The following is a 20,240-nucleotide window of genomic DNA, read 5'->3' on the forward strand; positions in this document are numbered from 1 at the left end:
TTTCTCTCACTCTCCTTTTTCTCCCTCTGTCCCTCTGACTATACCCCTTGCCCATCCTCTGGGTTCCCCCCCACCTTGTCTTTCTTCCCGGACCTCCTGTCCCATGATCCTCTTGTATCCCTTTTGCCAATCACCTGTCCAGCTCTTGGCTCCATCCCTCCCCCTCCTGTCTTCTCCTATCATTTTGGATCTCCCCCTCCCCCTCCCACTTTCAAATCTCTTACTAACCCTTCCTTCAGTTAGTCCTGACGAAGGGTCTTGGCCTGAAACGTTGACTGTACTTCTTCCTAGAGATGCTGCCTGGCCTGCTGCGTTCACCAGCAACTTTGATGTGTGTTGCTTGAATAGGTTAGAACTTTATTTCTTGAAACATAGAAGATTGAGAGGAGATTTGACATAAAAATATGAGGTAAATGCAAGCAGGCTTTTTTCACTGAGGTTGGATGGGACTATAACCAGAGGTCAAGGGTTAAGGGTGAAAAGTGAAAAGTTTAAGGGGAATGTGAGGGGAAACTTCTTCACTCAGAGGGTCAGGAGAGTGTGTAAGGAGCTGCCAGCACATGTGGTGCATGCAAGCTCGATTTCAACACTTAAGCAAAGATTGAATAAGTACATGTAGGGGTATGGAGGGCTATGGTCCGGGTGCAGGTTGATGGGTGTAGGCAGTTTAAATGGCTTAGGTGACTCTAGTATTGATAGTGTTCTAACTTGTTCTGTATTTCATTGAAATAGATCATTTAATTCTCAGTGAAATGGTAGTGTCTTCTTATACACTTTTAACTATTTCCATAAACTTCTGCTAATTCGGTCAGCAAAGTAATTGGGCCAAAATGTACTGGTCATAATTTGTCCTAATTAAGCAGAATACACTGTATAATATTTTTCATAATATTCTATTGTATTTCTTCTCTCCTTTATATGCGGGGAAGAAAATAAATCTCAAGCTAACGTATTTAATAGTATATTTACATTGAACTTTGATAAGTGAAACTAGATAAGAGAGTGATCATGGGCAAATGCAGTTAACAGGGAAGCAATAAAATTCTCAGTCTACAGCACTTCTGAAAATTACAAAACATTTTATGACATGACCCAGTATTTCAGACTGCAAAATGCTTTGACAACATTCATGTGTTAAAGGGTGGGAAGAGCTGGACTCAATTATAAAATAACCCTGAAACACTGAATGGTGCTCAGGTATTGAAAAGAAAAAAAAACATTTTTATTTTCATCTGTTAAAAAGAACCCTGTCCAGTATGTTGTGTTTCAGTTGTGGGTTTTCTGAACACAACACATTCTAACCAATTGAAACAGAAAGTGAGTTAGCTAATTCTTTTATACTCCAGCTAAATGAAAACCTGAAGTCAGGTTCATAAGAAAAGACTAACTGAAATACCTTACTAACGTTATACCGGGTGCATTAGGTTAAAATTGTTCTCAGGGTTTCTAACCACTTTTGGTTAAAAGATCCTAAGCTGTTAAAACACTTGATACTTTCTAACACTATTAAAAGCTCTGTTACATACCTCCATGTATACCTTGTGACTGTCTTATGACCATGATATAATGGTCTTTTTGAGGTCACCTGATGTAATTTTCCCGCCGATGTTAGGTCACGTGATGACATGTTCACCTCGGGTATAAAAGGAAACCCCTGGGGTGACGCAGTTAGTTTTCCAGTTAGAACGTCCGCCAGATACTCCGCTCCGCTGAGTGTTTGCCTTATGACACAGTTTTGATTTAAAATGGAGTTTTACGTTCTATTGTAAGGTACAAAAGTGTTGGGCCGGCAGTTTAACCAATCGCTGCCAGGTTTGTTGATGTATCTTTTCAGTAGTATTGGAGAGTGAAGACGGGAACCTGAAGGAGTCGTCTGGTGGTTTTGCATAGGATCGACCATTATTGAATTTGTTCAAGAAAGTGTATTCTGCATGAGATAGCCTCTGCTAAAAGCAGCAGAAAAGGTTGTGCAGTATCTAGTATTCAGAGGGAAAGGTCAGTGCCTTTAAACTGTTTTATTTCTGTCGACGTGAATCCTGCGGACAAGGCAGGTTCCGGCTCGGATCAGCAGTGACGTCCTGTCTTCGAGGAATTCTTTACTTCAGGAAAGTCTCTCCTAATTGACTGTATAAATCTCCTGGACTTTCGAATTTACCATTCTAAGAACTGCGTTGGAATTTACCACTTTAAGAACTGTTTTCGCATTTATCGCTTTAAGAACTAGTACTGAGTGGCGGTTTGTTAAATGGCCGCATAGCAGTTTACTTCCGGTTAAGATTTTCGTTTATTTATTTTTTTAATATTGAGCAGGGTTTAATAAATGTTTGATCGTTTTTATCGAACCTGACTCGATTGATATATTCATTGTTGCGGATCACGTGACAGCTCTCAAACACCTTCTGCTAACCTCTGATCAATTCAAATAACTCCAGGCTATAAACATATTTGGAATCCCTCATCTACACCTTAAATCAATAATTCCTTTTTATTAAATGTGACCTCCTAGTTATACATTCTCTAAGAGGAAATAACATCTCATCTACATCTATATCCGGTAAAAGGCCAGTCATATCATGAAGGATCAAACTCACCCTGCTCATGGACCATTTGTCCCACTTCCATCAGGGAGAAGAGCTATGTACCTTCCACACCAGGACCGCCAGACTCGGTTACTTTCCCCTAACAATAAAGCTGATTAACACCTGCACCCATTAACCTACCCCAGCATCATTGTCAGAGTCACTTTATATAGAGACATACTGTACATCGCATCACTTTATGTAAATACAAAGTATAGAATTAATTTCATGTATTTAGATGTATTGTGTTTTTGTTGTATTACTTATCTTATTTTTATATGCTGCATCAGATCTAGTGTAACAATTACTTCATCCTCCTTTACACTTGTGTACTGGAAATGATATCTGAACAGTCTTGAATCACCTAGTCAAGACTTCTCAGGATACCTGCTTACTGCTAAATTTGTCCAGGCACCCTGGGACCCTTGTTCCACTGCCTTTGAAATCCGCTTCTCTTCCTCACGGATCCGTACTTCTGCCTGTATCATGTCTCGCCTGTTCCTTATGCTTGCGTATCCCCACTTCTGGAAGTGAACTGAGCCGAGGACTTGCCGCCCGACACAGGGGTTGCCGATGATATCTCGCAGCTTCAGAGAACACACTGCCTCCTCCACACTGCGTTGGCTGCCCACTTACGCCCATATCTGGTTGTCACGCCTGCTTGCTTTACAAAGACGTCATTAGAATCTCTCAAGCTTAATAAAACTCTGCATTTTGCCACCTTGAATTCCTCCACAACAGATGACAGGGGAAGCTGCAATTGCCCAGAACGAATTTAAAGGCCCACTGAAGAGAAGCTTGGGGGAACTCCCAACCATCTCTGCAGGTGCTTGTTGGTTTTCCTCTCGACATCCTCTACGACAGTCATGGGGAACTCATGAAGTGTGAAGAGCCAGAGAAGCCTGGGCAGAATGCCGTACTGGTACAGCCAGGTCTTGAATTTACCCGCAAGTCCGGATTTGTCAATCTTCTTCAGCCATTCCTCTGTCTGCTTCACAGCATTGGTGACATTGGCCCCATCTGTCAGTGACACACTAAACCACTTCCCCAAGCATTTTATTGGGTTATCTTCGATGGAAGGGATGACCTCACCCTGAACCTGGAGGCTAAACTTGCTAGAAACTTTGCCCTTTCTGATCACCATGCACCTGGACTTCTTAGCCTTGAAGGACATCCTCGCCCAAGTGGCTACATTACTCAGGGTTTCCTATACCCATCTTGCTTGGACATGTGACACAGTTGTTGTAGTGATGTCGTCCATGAATCCTCGTAGAGCCGGCCGAGCAATGCCTGACTCCAGCATCGGGCCGCGGGTTACATGTTCTGCTGCTGATAATAGAAGGTTCATTCCCATAATAAATAGGATGGGGGAGATGGTGCACCCTGTTGGAATCCCCTTCTGGAGGTCCTGCCAACTAGTTGTGAAATGGGCTGTTGTAAATCTGAGTTTGAATCCTCCTAGGTAGCTGGTGATCATGTCTCGAATAGCCACTGGGATGTAGTAGTGGTCGAATCCTTCTAGGCTGAGGTCATGTGGAATAGACCTGTAGGCGTTCACGAGGTCTAACCAGACAACTGTTAGGTCGCCTTTTTCTCTGCATGGCCTGAGGGATCAAATGGCTAATCATTGAGGTGTGCTCCAGACACCCCGAAAAGCCTGGAATACTGCCTTTCTGGATGGATGCGTTGATATGGCGGTTCTGCGTCATGTAAGAAGTCAGCCTTCATGCGAGCACAGAAAAGAAAATCTTACATTCCACATCCAGGAGAGAAATTGTCCTAAACTGGGCCATTGTGGAAGAAACCTCTTTCTTTGGAATTAAGCATCCCTCTGCCAATTTCCAACTTGTTGGGAGAGTACCTTTGGTCCAGATCTTTCTCATGACCTTCCACAGCCTCCGAAGAAGCTTTGGGCATTTCTTATACACCTTATAAGGTATGCCGCTTGGGCCTGGGGCAGCTGATGCTTTAGGTTTCCGGATGATGTCCTGGATTTCCTGCTGTGTAGGCTCCTTCACATTCAGCTCAATTGATGGATTTTCCGGTCTACGCACAGCCCGATTGGTCCCTAGTCCCTGACCCCTCCGTGGGTGGCTGTGTGCCTCCCGCAGGAACTCCTCCACCTCTGGCTTCGAGCTGGATAGTATACCAGATCTTTGTTGGCCGAGAAGAGTCCTGGTGAAGCTGAATGGATCTCTCACAAACTGCGCTCGCCTTTTCTCTTTCTTCCTTCTTTGCTGTCGCAGATGTTCCGCCCTCCGGAGTTTGCACAGCTTTTCCCGCAGCTTACTGGTTAAGTCCTTGATACCTTCTTTTTCGGCCGGTGTGCTGGTTTTAAACCTCTTGTTGAGTGCCTTTAACTCGCCTCTCAAGTGACAAATCTCCGTTTCCCTCCTATTTGGCTGCCCCGCGGTAACTCCAGCTGGCGTTTCTGCTCCATTTCCTTAGCTAGATTGTACGCTATGGCCGTGAGTGAGTCGATCTTTCTGTGTACTGGACCTGCTAAGGCAACTTCCAGGATGCCGTCTAGATCATCATTGAACTGCATCCAGGCGACGTTGTCTGACTATCCAGGCCATTTGAACCTGTCTTTCCTTGACGAATGGATTGGGGTAGACGAAGAGGAACTCACTAGGTCTGTTGTTCGGTGCTGAGGCGACTCAAGTGCGGAGAGATCTTCAGCTCTGTGGAGTGCTTCCTGGCTGGAATTCTCCTTCATCTCACCGGAGACTAAGTCTGTGCACTGCACTTGGGCACCATTGATCCACATCTAGACTTGCTCTGGTGTAGTTTGAGCCCTCTGATGTTTTTGCAGACTTTCCCGCAATGACACCCTACCGTGAATTCCTCTCCAGTCAGTGTTGTTTGCTTTAGCTTCCTCGTAGTCGAGTTTCCTGTCCTGGCTGTTGCCAATATGACAATCCTGGAGTCTCTCATCTTCCCCGCCTCTCCGGAGACTCTGGGGCTATTGCTGTTCGTGTTCAGTCGTAGCTTGAGTGGTGCCCTCTTGTGAGTACTGCCCACAAGGTTGCTAGCCTTGTGAGCCCATGTCAGTCTTTCCTGGAGATCAGTTGTCTCTCCAGCGTCACTGACCTTCCTCGGTTGCCATCCAGTCTTCCCTGGTGGTCAGCTGTCTCCCCAGCATCACTGACCTTCCTCGGTTGCAATCCAGTCTTTCCTGGAAGCTACTGGTACAAGCCAGAAATTACTTGTTACATACACCTGTTAGGGTACATTCTCTAGTTACCTTATAAGGTTAACGTGGCCTTCAGCCAGGAGCAGATATCATCAGGTGGTTCCCAACCTTCACCGAGTGTTTCAACCCTTAACCATGACACTCTCCAGTTGGTGGGCCGGCAGTGGTGGCTTCCAGCTCCCCTCCTCTCACCTACTCCAAATCCAGCAAGAAGCTCGTTCTGCCTCTTCCTCCATCCTACGAGCTGCTGGTTTTTTGCTCCTTTTGTCCAGGCCCAGATTTGAAAACAACCGCCATGCTGATTTCGTTGGGAAACCTCTGCAGCCAATCTCCACAGGGAACAACTATGCCTGCCATGCCTTGTCTTTACACTCCTGCAGTAAGGGCTGGTACTTCAAGGCCTTTCTCTCGTGGGCCTCTTCCCTTCCCTCCTCCCACGGCACAGTCAACTCAACCAGAATTATTTTCTTGTCTTCATTTGACCACAGTACAATGTCCGGGCGTGGGGTTGTGTGCACCATATCTGGGAACTGCAACCTCCTTCCCACGTTGACCCTCATCTCCCAGGACCTGGCCGTTAGCAGCAGATTGGGCTTTGGTTGTTTGGTTACGAAAGGCTAGCTCCCTCTTTGATGAAAGTGACGGCCTTCCTGAAATCTTTGCCCATCGTCCTCTTCTTTCATCTCTCCCGCTCTAGTGTGAAATAAAATTAAATAATGAAACTTAGAATTAAAGGTATGAAGTATTGTAATATTCTTAAAGTAAGACAGCTATGGCCTGTACAGAGTTTTCTTGTTTGAATTAATTTGAAAGTTTGACAAAAGTATTTTGTGTAATTCAAATACAATTCGCCCAAATAGAAGGCCTCAAATTGGAAGAACAATCTGAGCTGTTTTTTCTCTAAACGATTTAGTAGGTAGATCTTGCCCTTCACTGAGGTCGAGATAGGGGACCTTGGGCTTAAAAAGGTTAGTGACCATTAGTTTATATGGTTTATGTAACACTCACAACACGCTGGCAGGCTCGCAGGAGAAGCCATCTGTAATCTTGTTTGACTCAGTATCTCAGTCATCTGGTTCGACCAGTTTGAAACAGTCGGAGTTGAAAGCACAAGGCTGAGGGCAAAGACCACAGAACAATGCCAGTTGTAGCCCTGGACCAGAGCCAATAAGAAGGTGTCCCAGGTTGGTCAGGTAATCTCAATGAGACGGAAAGTTCACAAATTAATTTATGTTAAAGCAAACAAATGATTACATGACCGAACTGCCAATCATATAGAAATGTCTAATCAGAACTGGTCAAAGCTTAAGCTCACTGTGCATCTGTACTCTGTTCACTTTGTAAGTAAACTACAGAGAGACACCAGAGAAGGCATAGACGTTAAACATTCCAGAGATTATTTTGGAAAATGTTTCTTTTTACAAATATTTTCGGGAATTCAGTCTTGGCGCTGATCGGGGCAATGACATGCCTCTATTATTTGGTGAAGTACACTTGGAAACTGCTGTTTGGCATCAGGATTTATATTCTCTCCAAATTTTGGAAGATAGACCTGACATATTTTGGAGAATGGGCTGGTAAGATTGTGCTTTGGTTTTGCTGAAGTTCTGTTGCCGTCTCTTGAGAATGCCATTTCTTTCCCGGGTCACAAAGTTGTAGATATAATCATTTGTAATTGTTTTGCGATGTTTGCCTACATATCAAATTTACAGTTATTTGCCCAATGCAAATGTAACCCAGGTTAATTAATCCCCCCAAAAATGTAATGTTAGAAAGGTCCACTTGTGGAGCGATGAAAACGAAGTTTACTGATTTTTTTTTTAGAAAAAGTGAAGTCGGGAGAAAAGCTGAGCGTGAACGAAGTGTGGCTGGCGCAGGCGCGGGGAAGCGAGATAACCGCAGCAAACTATTAGAAAATAAAGACATAAACTGTTAGAAGTGGAATTAATAGTGAGTATCTCTACCCTTCTTACTTGAAAACATCAGGATGAAATCCCTGGAGGAGAGACGATAGCGATAAAAGATCTGTTGAAGCTGCGGCTATAACAAGCAGCAACTATAAGGAGACAATATCGGCAGAGACGAGTGTCCAAGATCTCTACCGTGTCACCGGGAATTAGTTCTGTTAAATCATACCAAGGGATCTAGTCAGTTTTTGTTGTGTAAATGTTGTGAATCGACTTTCCGTGGATGAACCACTATTTCATCCAACGAACTAAGACATAAGATGGCGAGCCACCCAACATCAAAGAACTAGCCGGGATCGATATGTGTCAGGACATAGAGTGATTTAATACGGTTGGATGTAAAAGTTCATCTTCATTCGAAGGATCTGAATTTGATTTTCTGAAATAACTAATTATTTTAGCAAAGACCTTGACAAGTTACTGAACGGGATTTACTTTGAATTTGTTATTATACTGACTGAAACTGAAAACTGAAGCTGACCATAATACGTAAGAATAGGAATTCATCTGGTTTTCTAACTGACTAAGGAAAGGTTGGTCTGCAAACCTTTAAAGAGGGAATAACACTAGATCTAATTAGTTAGAGGTATTGGAGTAATAAAGGTTATTCTAATGAATCTTACTGATTGTATTTAAACACGAATGTGGTAGATTTGGAACCTAAACTGAAGGTTAGAATTTTGAATTGTACTTACTGAAGTCAATAATTTGTATAGCTTTTCTTTTTGCAAACAAAACTTACCTCCAGGAGTTTGTGTTTTCTATTTACTGCCTCCTTCCTATACCCAGAGTTTCTGACGGCCGACTAGCACCTCGTGTAATTTGATTTTCTCATAAAGAGTATGGCGACCAGTTACACGAGATAAGACCAGCGCTACACAGCTGTTACTCACAGTTATCTAAAGCTTTTAATTGCATCACACTGATATGCTTGTACACCATCCTGTCTGATTTCCAGATAGTGGTCAGATGAGTGTTCATGCAAAGTGCAGGTCAGAAGAGATAGATACGGCCCTCCATTGATTGGGGTCGAGCATGGTTGTAGCGAGGTCCCCCTCTCCATGAATCTGATGAACTCAAAGGAATGGCAGAGGCCGATACAGTTTGGCACCAGCAATATGGCAAGAGTTGCCAGTCAGTGTTGAACTCAATGTAGGACTGCTTAGTGACTCCAACTCTGGAGCTTTCCTCAGGGTTTACTCCCAAAGCCTTCCCCATGAGTGGGTATAGGCATAAGGCAGCCGAGATTTGAGACAAGAATTTTCCTTCTCCAAGATGAGCTGCCAACCATGGCTGACGAACCCCATCTGCCCGAAGCAACCGGGTTGAAGGTGCCAGTAACTCGGCTTTTCCCCTTCTCCTGTTAGTAGAAACAGTCCTACTGGGCTTAGTAGCTAAGCTACCTGTGAAGGCCAGGAGCCGGACTTGGTTGTTAGAGGCTATTTGAGATGTACGCCATTGGGAGCTTGTCCCCATTAACACCTTCAGCTATAACAATCTTAAGGAAGCAGAACTAAATTACCGACACATATTTCCTATATTAAATACACCATGTGTGATATTTGCTTGTGTAATATTTCTTCTTCAAAAATTGGTTGTGCAAAGAACATTCTGCTTCCAAAACATTGTGGGCATGCTATGTTGGCACTAGAATATGTGGTGACACTTGCGCATATGGTGGTTTGTTAATGCAAATGACACATTTCACTGTATGTTTCAATAAATAAACCTGATGTTTGAATCTTAAAGCCAACTTTATTGGTAGTATGGCCAGATGGTCAAGACACTGGATAAAGGTTCCAGTCTGCACCGAGGTGTGCATTTAAATGCTCCAGTGTGCGTCCCACCAGGGTAATGCTATTACAGTGCCAGCAACCCAGGTTCAATTCCGCCACCATCTGTAAGCATTTGTATTTACTTCCCGTGACTGTGTGGGTACTCTAGTTTTCCCTCTCGCTCCAAAATAGGTTAATTGGTCACACGAATGTGATTGGGTGGCACGGGCCTGTTGGGTTGGAAGGGCCCGTCACCATGTTGTATCTCTCAAAATAAAACCAGACCTCCTTACACCAGTGCACTTTGCTTGTGGTTACATTTGTGTTTGATCCGGGGTATATGATATATAATAACAGTGACGAATCTGACTTGTTACATCAAAGCTTTGTTTACTCATTAGTAAGTGGTAGCAGTACACTGCAGTAAATAATAATAAAAAGCTGAATTACAGTAAGTATATGTATTTATTGAGATACAGCATGGAACAGGCCTTTCCAGCCCTTCGAGCCCCAATACCCAACAACCCCTCATTTGTCTCTGGGCTAATCACAGGACAATTAACTTACAGACTGGTAAGTCTGTGGACTGCAGGAGGAAACCAGAGCACCTGGAGGAAGCCCACATGTTCACAGAGAGAACGTACCGCAGAGGAACTGAACCTGAGTCACTGGCACTGTACAGCATTGTGCTACCTGTGGTGATATCACGTGTCACGTATAAGAACGTGATTGGACAGAGTAGGGAGCATGCGCAGAAATGACAATGATCTAGAAACTGTATGTTAAAGACATGCTTGCTGTTTGCTGTTGTAAATGAACGTTCTAGTTTTAATTCTTCCAGAATATGGTTTGTTCTTAGTACCCCACGGTGTGTGTAAAGAACACAACATGGTGGCAGAAGTCGGTCTGGAAGAATAATTCATTTTGTTAACATGGGAGAAGGGAAGATAATGGAGAAAAAGAGCACTAGTGGTGGTTATCATTGCGTTGGAGATGTTACTTCCCATCCGCATAGACTATGGACTTCTGGTGAGGAAGCCAAGGATCCATTTGCAGATGGAGGTACAGAGGCTCTGGTCATGGAGGTTTTTGATTAGAACTGCAGGAATGATTGTGTTAAACGCTGAGCTGAAGTCAGTAAACAGCACCCTGACGTGAGCATTAGTAATTATCTAGGTGATCCAAGGGTGTGTGAAGAGCCAATGAGATCACAAGCTCTGTTGACCTATCGTGGCGACACGTAAATTTCAGTGGATCCAGGCAGGAACTGATTCCAGTCATAATCATCCTCTCAATCTTCATCACCGTAGATGTGAGTGTTACTGGATGATAGTCGTTCAGGCAGTTCACTGTTTTTCTTGGGCTCTGGTATGATTGTCGCCCTTTTGAAGCAGGTGGGAACTTCCAACTTTAGCAATAAGAGATTGAAAAAAATCTTTGAACATGTCCACCATTTGGTCGGCACAGGTTTTCAGAGCCTTAGCAGGTACTCCATTGGAGCCTGTCGCCTTGTGAGGGTTCACCCTCTTGAAATTGGCCTGACATTGGCCTCTGAGACAGAGATCACAGGGTCACTGGGTGCTGCAGAAATCCTCAGAGCTGCAGCTTTATTCTTCCTTTCAAGGCGGACATAGAAGGCATTGAGCTCATGTGATAGTGAAGCATCGCTGCTCTTCATGATATTGGGTTTTGCTTTGTAGGAAGGAATGGCCAGCAAACCCTGCCAGGATTTACGTGCATCTGATTCCACCTCCAACCTCAATCAGAATTGTTCTTTTAGGTCTTGAGATACCCCTCCATAAGTCGTACCTGGCCTTCTTCAAAAGTCTGGCATCATCAGACTGAATGCCACTGATCTATGTTTCAGCAGACCATGGATCTCTTGGTTCATTTATGGATTTTGATTTGGGTATGTGCAGTATATTCTTGTGGGCATAGTCATCCACACAAGTTTTAAAGAAGTCAGTGACAACTGTGGCATATTCATTCATGGCAAGATGAATCTCTGAATACTGCCTCAAAGCAGTCCTGTAACGGTTCCTCTACCTCCTTTGTCCATACCTCCTTGGTCCTCTCTACCAGTGCTGTAGTCTTCAGTCTCTGCCTACACTCAGGAAGTAGAAGTAAAGTAAGTATTCTTGATGGTAGTATGACTGTAGTCCAGTGTGTTGGCTCCTCTGGTCCTACAGGTGATATGTTGGTGATAGTTATTTCGGGATTTTTTCAAGCTGGCTTGGTTGAAATCTTTCAAAATGATAGGGAAGGCATCCACCGATTACTCACCCGTCCCTCTCAGCTCTTTATACTGCCCACATTCTCTCCGGACACTCAGTTCTGATGCACGGTGTCGAGAATGTTGACTATCCTTTTGCTTCTATAGAAGCTGCTTGATCTGCTAAGTTCATCCAGCGGCTGGTTTTGATTTTCATTAGTTTTTTATTGCTTTTCTAATCATTCATCTTTGTTGCTAGTCTTTGCTGGTTTTGTAATAAAGGATAGTAGCTGTCTGTGACTTAGAACTCAGTTATTTAGAAGTGCATCAAGCAGTGTTATTTCCCTAACTCAGTCTCTCACAGTTCTGATTTGCTTTTCAAGTAACCGCTACAAGCCTAATGATTATCTCCAATGTTCTATATTTATCTCTTGTTTTTATCAGAGTGCTTTGAGAAAGCATTTTTAAAAATGTGCTGTTTTCAGTAAAATACATCCTAAATCCATTTTTTCTTGTTGTTACGGGTGTGACCAACGGGATTGGGAAAGCCTATGCTCACGAGGTAATGTCAATCTCCGATTCTGTCTGTCTTCATAAACTGATTCTGCAAAGGAGGTAGCTTCAACTTTCTTGGGACCATGTTAGATCTCCGGCAGAAGAAGGAAACGAATCCCAATAGCACTGCTCTTATAATTGAACCACTACAGAAATGCATTTTTATCTATATTTACATATGTGCTTTTGTTCACTGCAGACTCGTGCTTTCCAGTAGTCTCCCTCTTCCTTCTGATTAAACTTTATCAAACTCCAAAGGCCATGGTTACCTCAGCAGGTAACTGTAGAGAACAGCCCAGTGTGTGATGGAAGCATCCCATCCATTTCAACTACTGCTCCTGTACTTTCAGACTTGTACCAGCTCACTCAGGCAACACCACTATTTTAAGATTCTCATCCTTATTTTCAGTCCTTCCAAGACCTCATCTATTCTATTTCTGTAACCTACACTGTTGCTTGTCTCCCTGAATTCCACCACCGCTCCAGTTTTCCCAAGCCTTCAGTCTGGAACCCAATTGTAAACATATCTACCTTTGTTCCTTTCAGCTTGTCCTTAAAACTTATTTGTTTTACCTAGATTTTGGTGACCCATCTTAAATTATTTTTCCTATATTTTCATTACCAATTTTCATTCCTCCTTCGTTGTCATACCATGGTCACAATGTACATCATCTACAAAGTCCACTGCGATAATTCATCAGTTCATTCACTATGTGCCGTGTCATTTGATGGTCTGTGGCCATGATTGTTCTTGGCAAATTTTTCTACAGACGTGGTTTCTCATTGCCTTTTTCTAATGATCGCAGCCATTATCAGTATTCCAGAGACTGTCTGCCTGGCGTCAGTGGTTGCATAACCAGGACTTGTGGTATGCACCAGCTGCTCATATGACCTTCCACCACCTGCTCCCTTGGCTTCACATGACCCTGATGGGAGGGGGTTAAGGAGGTACTACACTTTGACCTGCAGGCTAGTGGAGGAAGGAGCACCTTACACCTCTTTTGGTAGAGATTTATCCCCACACCATATTCACCAGTAACACCCTCTAAATCTGGGTCTTATCAGTTAGGTCACAGGATTAATACCTGCTGTTTCCCCTTCAAATCACATATCACTTTGACTTAGAAATCTGTTGTACCTTTAAATACTAGTTTCGTGGCTGGAAGAAGAAAGCCAAGTTCAGTTCTCTTTCTTTCCCATAAGTAGACAATGATGGTGGCCCAAGTAATGTCCTGAGATCAGTTCAGCAACAGGAGAGGGAGATAGTTGCTGCTGGTCCACCTCAGAATATGATCAGAAACTGAAATATCTTTCTTGCCAATCAAGATTTGTTAACAACACAGCTGCAGGTATCTTGAAAGCAAAATCAATGGCTATGTGGGAGGGAAGGTCTCAGATGAGAGGTGACTTAATAGAGGTGTACAAGATGATAAGTGGTATATATTGAGTAGACAGCCAGAGACTTTTCCCCAGGGCAGAAATGGCTAATACAAGGGGGCAGAGTTTTAAGTGATTTTTGAGTAAAGCATATGGGGGATGTCAGCTTAAGTTCTCTACACAGATAGTGATGGAACACCCTGCCAGGTGGTAGAGACAGATACATAGAGGCATTTAAGAAACTCGTAGGTAGGTGCATGGATGGCAGAAAATCAGAGGATTATATAGATGGAAGGGTTAGATTGATCTTGGAGTAGTTTAAGGGGTCAGCACAACATTGTGAGCTGAAGGGCCTGTACTATGCTGTACTGTGAGCTGTGATGTTCTATGTTCCAGAACCATTCTCTCTTTGCTGTTTTTTCCCAGAGACATTGTCCCGTCTTTAATGGGGAAAGTTGCTGTAGTCTCTGCTTCCTGTGCTCTGCTCTTTGCTTTCTGAATAAATGTTTGCTGTACCACATACTGTTTACCGTGGCCTTTCTTTGATTCATCGGCAGATGCAGTGATGTTAATACTTCAATGTATTGTGTTGTCTTTTTACTTTACTCCAGTATCTTTGAGTTCGTTTCTCTGCTTAGAGTTTGAAGGGATGTGCATAGCATTAGCAATCATTTATGGTCCACCCCTAGGATTAGTGGGTCTGGAATCATGTATGTGTCGCAGGGTTTTGTCCCCTTTATGGGCATTAGATGGATTTTCATGATGTTGAGATCAGTTAGTTTCATGGTTTTCCATTAAGGATGCTGAGGCTTTGGAGTATGATGAGCAGTTTTGGGCCCTTTCTCTAAGAAAGAATGTGCTAGCATTGGAGAGGGTCCAGAGGAGATTCACAAGAATGATCCTGGGAATGTAAGAGTTAAAACATGAGCATTTGCTGGAGTTTAGAAGAATGAAGAGGATTCTTTTTTTTTTAAAGCGGACTGAATATTGAAAGGCCCAGTGGACGTAGAGCAGATGTTTCCAATAACGGGAGAGTCTAGGACCAGAGGACACAACCTCAAAATAGAAAGATGTCCCATTAGAACAGTGATAAGGAGGAATTTATTTAGCCAGATGGTGGTGAATCTGTGGAATTCAGTGCCACTGATGACTCATTGGGTATATTTAAAGCAGAGGTTGATTGGTTCTTGATTAGTAAGGACGTCAAAGGTTACGTGGAGAAGGAAGGAGAATGAGGTTGAGTGGGATAATAAATCAGCCATGATGTTGGAGCAGACTCAAAGGGCCAAATGGCTTAATTCTGCTCTGATGTCTTGTGGTGTTATAGTGTTGGTGAGATCTTGTGTTAGATAGTTCAATTCCTGCTTGCCACCATTGTTGTGATTCTAATTCATGTCTCTTGGTCAATCAGCTAGATTCCTGGATTCTAATCGAACAATTTAAACACATTGCTCCTCGTACCTTTTGGCATGTTTTCAGAGCAGTGATTAATGGCTTGAGCATTTGGTCTTTACCACAATGTTGGACTAGTACAGTTCTTTCTTTTCTTGATTCCCAGCTGGCAAGAAGAGGCCTTAATATTGTGCTGATCAGCCGATCACTGGAGAAGCTGAAAACCACAGCAGAAGAGATAGGTAAGAAACAAAATGATTTCCAAAGAGGTAGGTCATTCAGCCCTTCATGCCTGCAATAGATATTTGCTATTAAAATTCGGCATGACATCTAAAATGTTGAAAAGCCTCTATAGATGTGAGTGGAGAGTATATTGACCGGCTGCATCACAGCCTCTGTGGAAACATCCATGCCGTTGAAGGGAGAATCCCATTAAAAATGTAGCGGATATGGCCCAGTCCTCCCCTCCCCCCAACCACTGAGCATAATATGGTCTTTAGAAATTATTCCTCCTGTTTCACAAGAGACAGTCGTACAATCAACAGTTACGTGTTGATGAGCACAGGACACTTTACTGATACAGGGAAAACAAAAATTTTCTGTTCTTTTCTGGACCTTGTGCACTGTTCAAAATTGTACCTGGGTTTTCTGTGATTGGTGCCAGAATGTGTTTTTATGAATGACAGGTTTGGACAGAGTGTTTGGGAGGGGTGTAAGAAGTTGGGATAATGCTTGTCCGCCGTGTCCGATGATAACAGGAAATCTGCGCGGGAGAGTTTTTAAAGTAGAAAAGCTGTTGCACTGGGTTCCGCTCTCTGGACCTCAGAAGGCTGGGTCCAGTGGTTCGAACAAGTGTCACAAGCTGGGGTCTACCGTACCTGCTGTAGATGACCATGAAGTTTTCTGTGCCTTGTCATGCCCTATGCTCTCCATGGTATGTTGAAGAACTGCCTTCCTGGCTGCTGGAACTCAATGTAGATCTCATCTGCTCAGTCTGCTGGAGATGAGTTCACATGCTACGACAGGCATGTCCCTACCTCACTGAGGTATGAGGCCTGTGGGCTGCCCTCACCTGTTTTAGCTTTCCTGTTGAAGTGGTGTATCAGGGTGTGACCGCTGTCGTACGCAGACAGTTTCTTGGAGCCACAGGTTAGAGCTGAGAGTCCAGTGGGGACCAAATGCGAGTGAGCTGTCCCAGAATGGGCACGACAGGCTCCTTATACCCCTCCCTGGATGCCCGATATACCCCAAATAGGCCTCATAAATTGGGCTGAATGACATAGACGCATAAACCTTTGTTGGGAGATTGTGACTAATTATGAGCGCAGTGCTTTAGGACATTTACTGAGGATTAGAGGATTTCTACAAACATATGAATGGGGGTGGGAGTGAGGAGGCAACTAGGTCAGTTAAGCCTACTGCAACATTAATATCATGATTGAACTGATTATATCCTCAACTCAAAGTCAAAGAAAAATCTATTATCAATGTAGGTATATGTTAACATACACTACCTTGAGATTCATTTCCTTGCAGGCTTTCAGAGAAAAAATCAAGAAATACAATTGTATTTACAGAAAATATACATGAACAAAGTCTGAGAAACCACGACTGTACAGAAGAAATCAAATTCCTCGAATAAAAATATACTGAGAAATTGAGTTTGTTCAAACAACGTATTCCCCTCTCCAGTAATAATATTTTAATCTCTTTTTATCTAGCATGTATCTATCTCTACCTTAAAAATATTAAAGACCATAAGACCATACGACAAAGGAGCAGAATTAGGCCATTCGGCCCATCGAGTCTGCTCCGCCATTTTATCATGAGCTGATCCATTTTATCCTATTTAGTCCCACTGCCCCGCCTTCTCACCATAACCTTTGATGCCCTGGCTACTCAGATACCTATCAATCTCTGCCTTAAATACGCCCAATGACTTGGCCTCCACTGCTGCCCGTAGCAACAAATTCCATAGATTCACCACCCTCTGACTAAAAAAATTTCTTCGCATTTCTGTTCTGAAAGGGCGCCCTTCAATCCTGAAGTCATGCCCTCTCGTACCAGACTCCCCCATCATGGGAAACAACTTTGCCACATCCACTCTGTCCATGCCTTTTAACATTCGAAATATTTCTATAAGGTCTCCCCTCATTCTTCTAAACTCCAAGGAATACAGTCCAAGAGCGGACAAACGTTCCTCATATGTTAACCCTCTCATTCCCGGAATCATTCTCGTGAATCTTCTCTGTACCCTCTCCAACGTCAGCACATCCTTTCTTAAATAAGGAGACCAAAACTGCCCACAGTACTCCAAGTGAGGTCTCACCAGCGCCTTATAGAGCCTCAACATCACATCCCTGCTCCTATACTCTATTCCTCTAGAAATGAATGCCAACATCCTGTTTCCACCACAATTGATTGAATTCCAAAGGCTCATGATCCTCTTTGAGAGAGAAAAAAATTCCTCTCTCATCTTGTGACCACCCCCACCTTTTTTGGAAATGACAATGGTTCCAGGTTCTCCTACAGGAGGAATCCTCTGCTCTTCGACTCTGCCAAGATCCCCCAGAATATTATAAAGTCCCTGCTCACCCTTCTAATCTCCAGTGGATAATCCTGCTTTAGAAGACAATGTATCCACTCCAGGTATTTAGTTTAGTAAATAATAACTTCCAGGAATGTTCTTTGAATGTCCTGGATAGAGTAGATGTGGAGAGAGAATGTTTCCAGTTGTGGAAAAGTCTCAGGTCTGAAGGCACAACTTCAGAATAAAAGGATGTCTCTTTAGAACAGAGATGAAGAGGAATTTCTTTAGCCCAGGGGTTCCCAACCTGCCATGGACCCCTACCTTAACGAATGGACCCCAGGTTAGGAACCCTTGCTTTAGCCAGAGGGTGGTACATCTATGGAATTCAACGTCACAGATGGCTGTGGAAGCTAAGCCATTTGGTACAGTATATCTAAACTGGGGGTCAATAGGCTCTTGATTAGTAAGACTACGTAGAAGACAGAAGAATGGGGTTGAGAGGGATAATAAATCAGGTATGATTGAATGATCAAATTCAGTTCCTATGTCTTATGATTCTAAAGTGGACTTTACTACAAGGTGAGATAGGCCAGGGAAGTTCACCATGGAATAGGGGAAAATCAGGGAAGATTTAATGAATTGTAAAGGGTTCTGAACAGACAATGTCAGTCAATATTAGTATAACGAGTGGCTATTACAAAGGAACTAGGTAAGTAGAGGAGCAGAATATATTTTACATAGTGAGTTATAATCTATCCCAGGGTTTTTTATGCCACTGAGCAATGCCATTAAGCAAGGTGCCTGTGGACCCAAGTTTAGGAACTCATGGGCAAAAAGACCAAGATTATTCAGGCTGACTTCACCGCTGGAACTGACATCTACGGGCCTATTCAGGATGTACTGAATGACATGAACATTGGAATCCTTGGTAATTCTCTGGACTTTAAGCCCACTTTTTCATTTCTACAGATGGCAGATAAAATGCATCCTCACAGCTATAAAACGAGGAACAGCTCTTTTCCTGAGTTGTCAGTATTGTGTGATAAAGCAAGATAAAGAAATGTGAAAAAAAATCATAGGAAATATTTTAAAAAATTAAAATATTGGATTATCTGTTTATTGTTTGTGTACTATTTACGTATTATTGAAATTCATCATGATATTTGTTTAATATTTTGCACTGTACTACTTCTAGAAAGCAATAAGCATTACATTTGTCAGTGAAAAAGAAGTTCTAATTCTAATCTTCCTTGTTTCAGTGAACAATGTTGGGAAAACATATGATATACATCCATGTTGTTTTCTGGATGTGCCAGATGTCAAAAAGGTATAGCACATTCAAGATTGTTTAATGTCATTCCCAGCACACAATTATAAGGGAGAACAAAGTAATTGTTACTGCAGATCTAATAGAGGGCAATAAAAAACCACAATAAGATAAAGAACACAATAAATATAGATACATAAGATAGCTTATACTGTACGCATAGGGAATGGATGGCTAGGTAGCATAGCGGTAGCACAATGCTTTACATTACCAGTGACCCAGGTTGAATTCCCACTGCTGCCTGCAAGCAGTTTGTACGTTTTCTCGTGGTCGTGCGGGTTTGCTCCCACGGTCCAAAGATGTAGTGGTTGGGATTATTAATTGGCATTTGAATGTGAGGAAAATGGAGGGACATGGACATTGTGTAGTTAGGAGGGATTAGTGTTTTTATAATTTGGTTTTTAGCTGGTCTGGCACAACATTGTGGGCCAAATGGCGGTTCGTGTGCTGTACTGTTCTATGAACTATGTGTTCCATTGCAAACTGTGCCATGATTAGGCGAGGGTTAAATCGAGGGTTGTTGAGTGGCTCAGTTTGAAGGTCTGGAAGGGCCTATTTTGCACTGTTATCTCAATAAAGAAATAAATTCCACATGCTTGAAAGAAAAATGGAGATCCATGTGGGTGGGAAGGGTTGGATTGATCTTGGTGTCGGCACAACATCATGGACTGAAGGGCCTGTACTGTGCTGTAATGTTCTATTTTCTAAATTAAATTTTTTAATATTTCAGGCAGTTACTGATATCATCTTCTGCAATGCCTTTTCTGTGCCAATGGTGAGTAACCCCATACTGAAGAACACAGTATTGATTAAAGAGGCTATTACCAAGTTCTTAGACCTTAAGTCATAGGAGCAGGTATAAAGTCCACCTGGTCAATCGGGTCTGCTGTGTCATTCCATCATGGCTGATTTATTATTCCTCTCAACTTTGATGTGTGTTGCTTGAATTTCCAGCATCTGCAGAATTCCTGTTGTTTGCTGTGTTGCCAGATGAGATTGGAAAGCCTTTCAACTGTTTCAGAGTGGAAAGTTTATCAAATGAATCTGTGAAGCAGGTGATATGAGTTATGTTTCTGTGTGGCATGAATGACAATGAAGTAGATGATTAAACATTATACTGTGTCATGTTAGCATTTTTATACACTGGGCAATCTACAGTGTGGGAGCTATGAAACAGGCAATGAGACATTTCAACACTCTGCGCAGCCTGAGTAATCGTACACTCTGGGCAGCCTGACTAATCGTACACTCTGGGCAGCCTGTGTAATTGTACACAGTGGCCAGCCTGAGTAATCGTACACTCTGGGCAGCCTGAGTAATCGTACACTCT

The 20,240-nt window shown here is 42.9% G+C and overlaps 1 protein-coding gene across 1 annotated transcript in view; it reads left to right on the forward strand.

The window, feature by feature from the left end:
- The first annotated feature begins 7,183 nt into the window (after nucleotides 1-7,183).
- LOC140197302 (very-long-chain 3-oxoacyl-CoA reductase-B-like) overlaps nucleotides 7,184-20,240 on the forward strand; it is a 30,036-nt gene continuing 16,979 nt past the window's right edge. The window contains exons 1-3 of the mRNA XM_072257241.1: nucleotides 7,184-7,350; nucleotides 12,243-12,291; nucleotides 15,220-15,322. Coding sequence (XP_072113342.1) covers nucleotides 7,184-7,350; nucleotides 12,243-12,291; nucleotides 15,220-15,322 — 319 coding nt within the window. The remainder of the gene's footprint in view (nucleotides 7,351-12,242; nucleotides 12,292-15,219; nucleotides 15,323-20,240) is intronic.

Source organism: Mobula birostris, chromosome 5 (assembly GCF_030028105.1).
Source record: "Mobula birostris isolate sMobBir1 chromosome 5, sMobBir1.hap1, whole genome shotgun sequence".
Classification (NCBI taxonomy): domain Eukaryota; kingdom Metazoa; phylum Chordata; class Chondrichthyes; order Myliobatiformes; family Myliobatidae; genus Mobula; species Mobula birostris.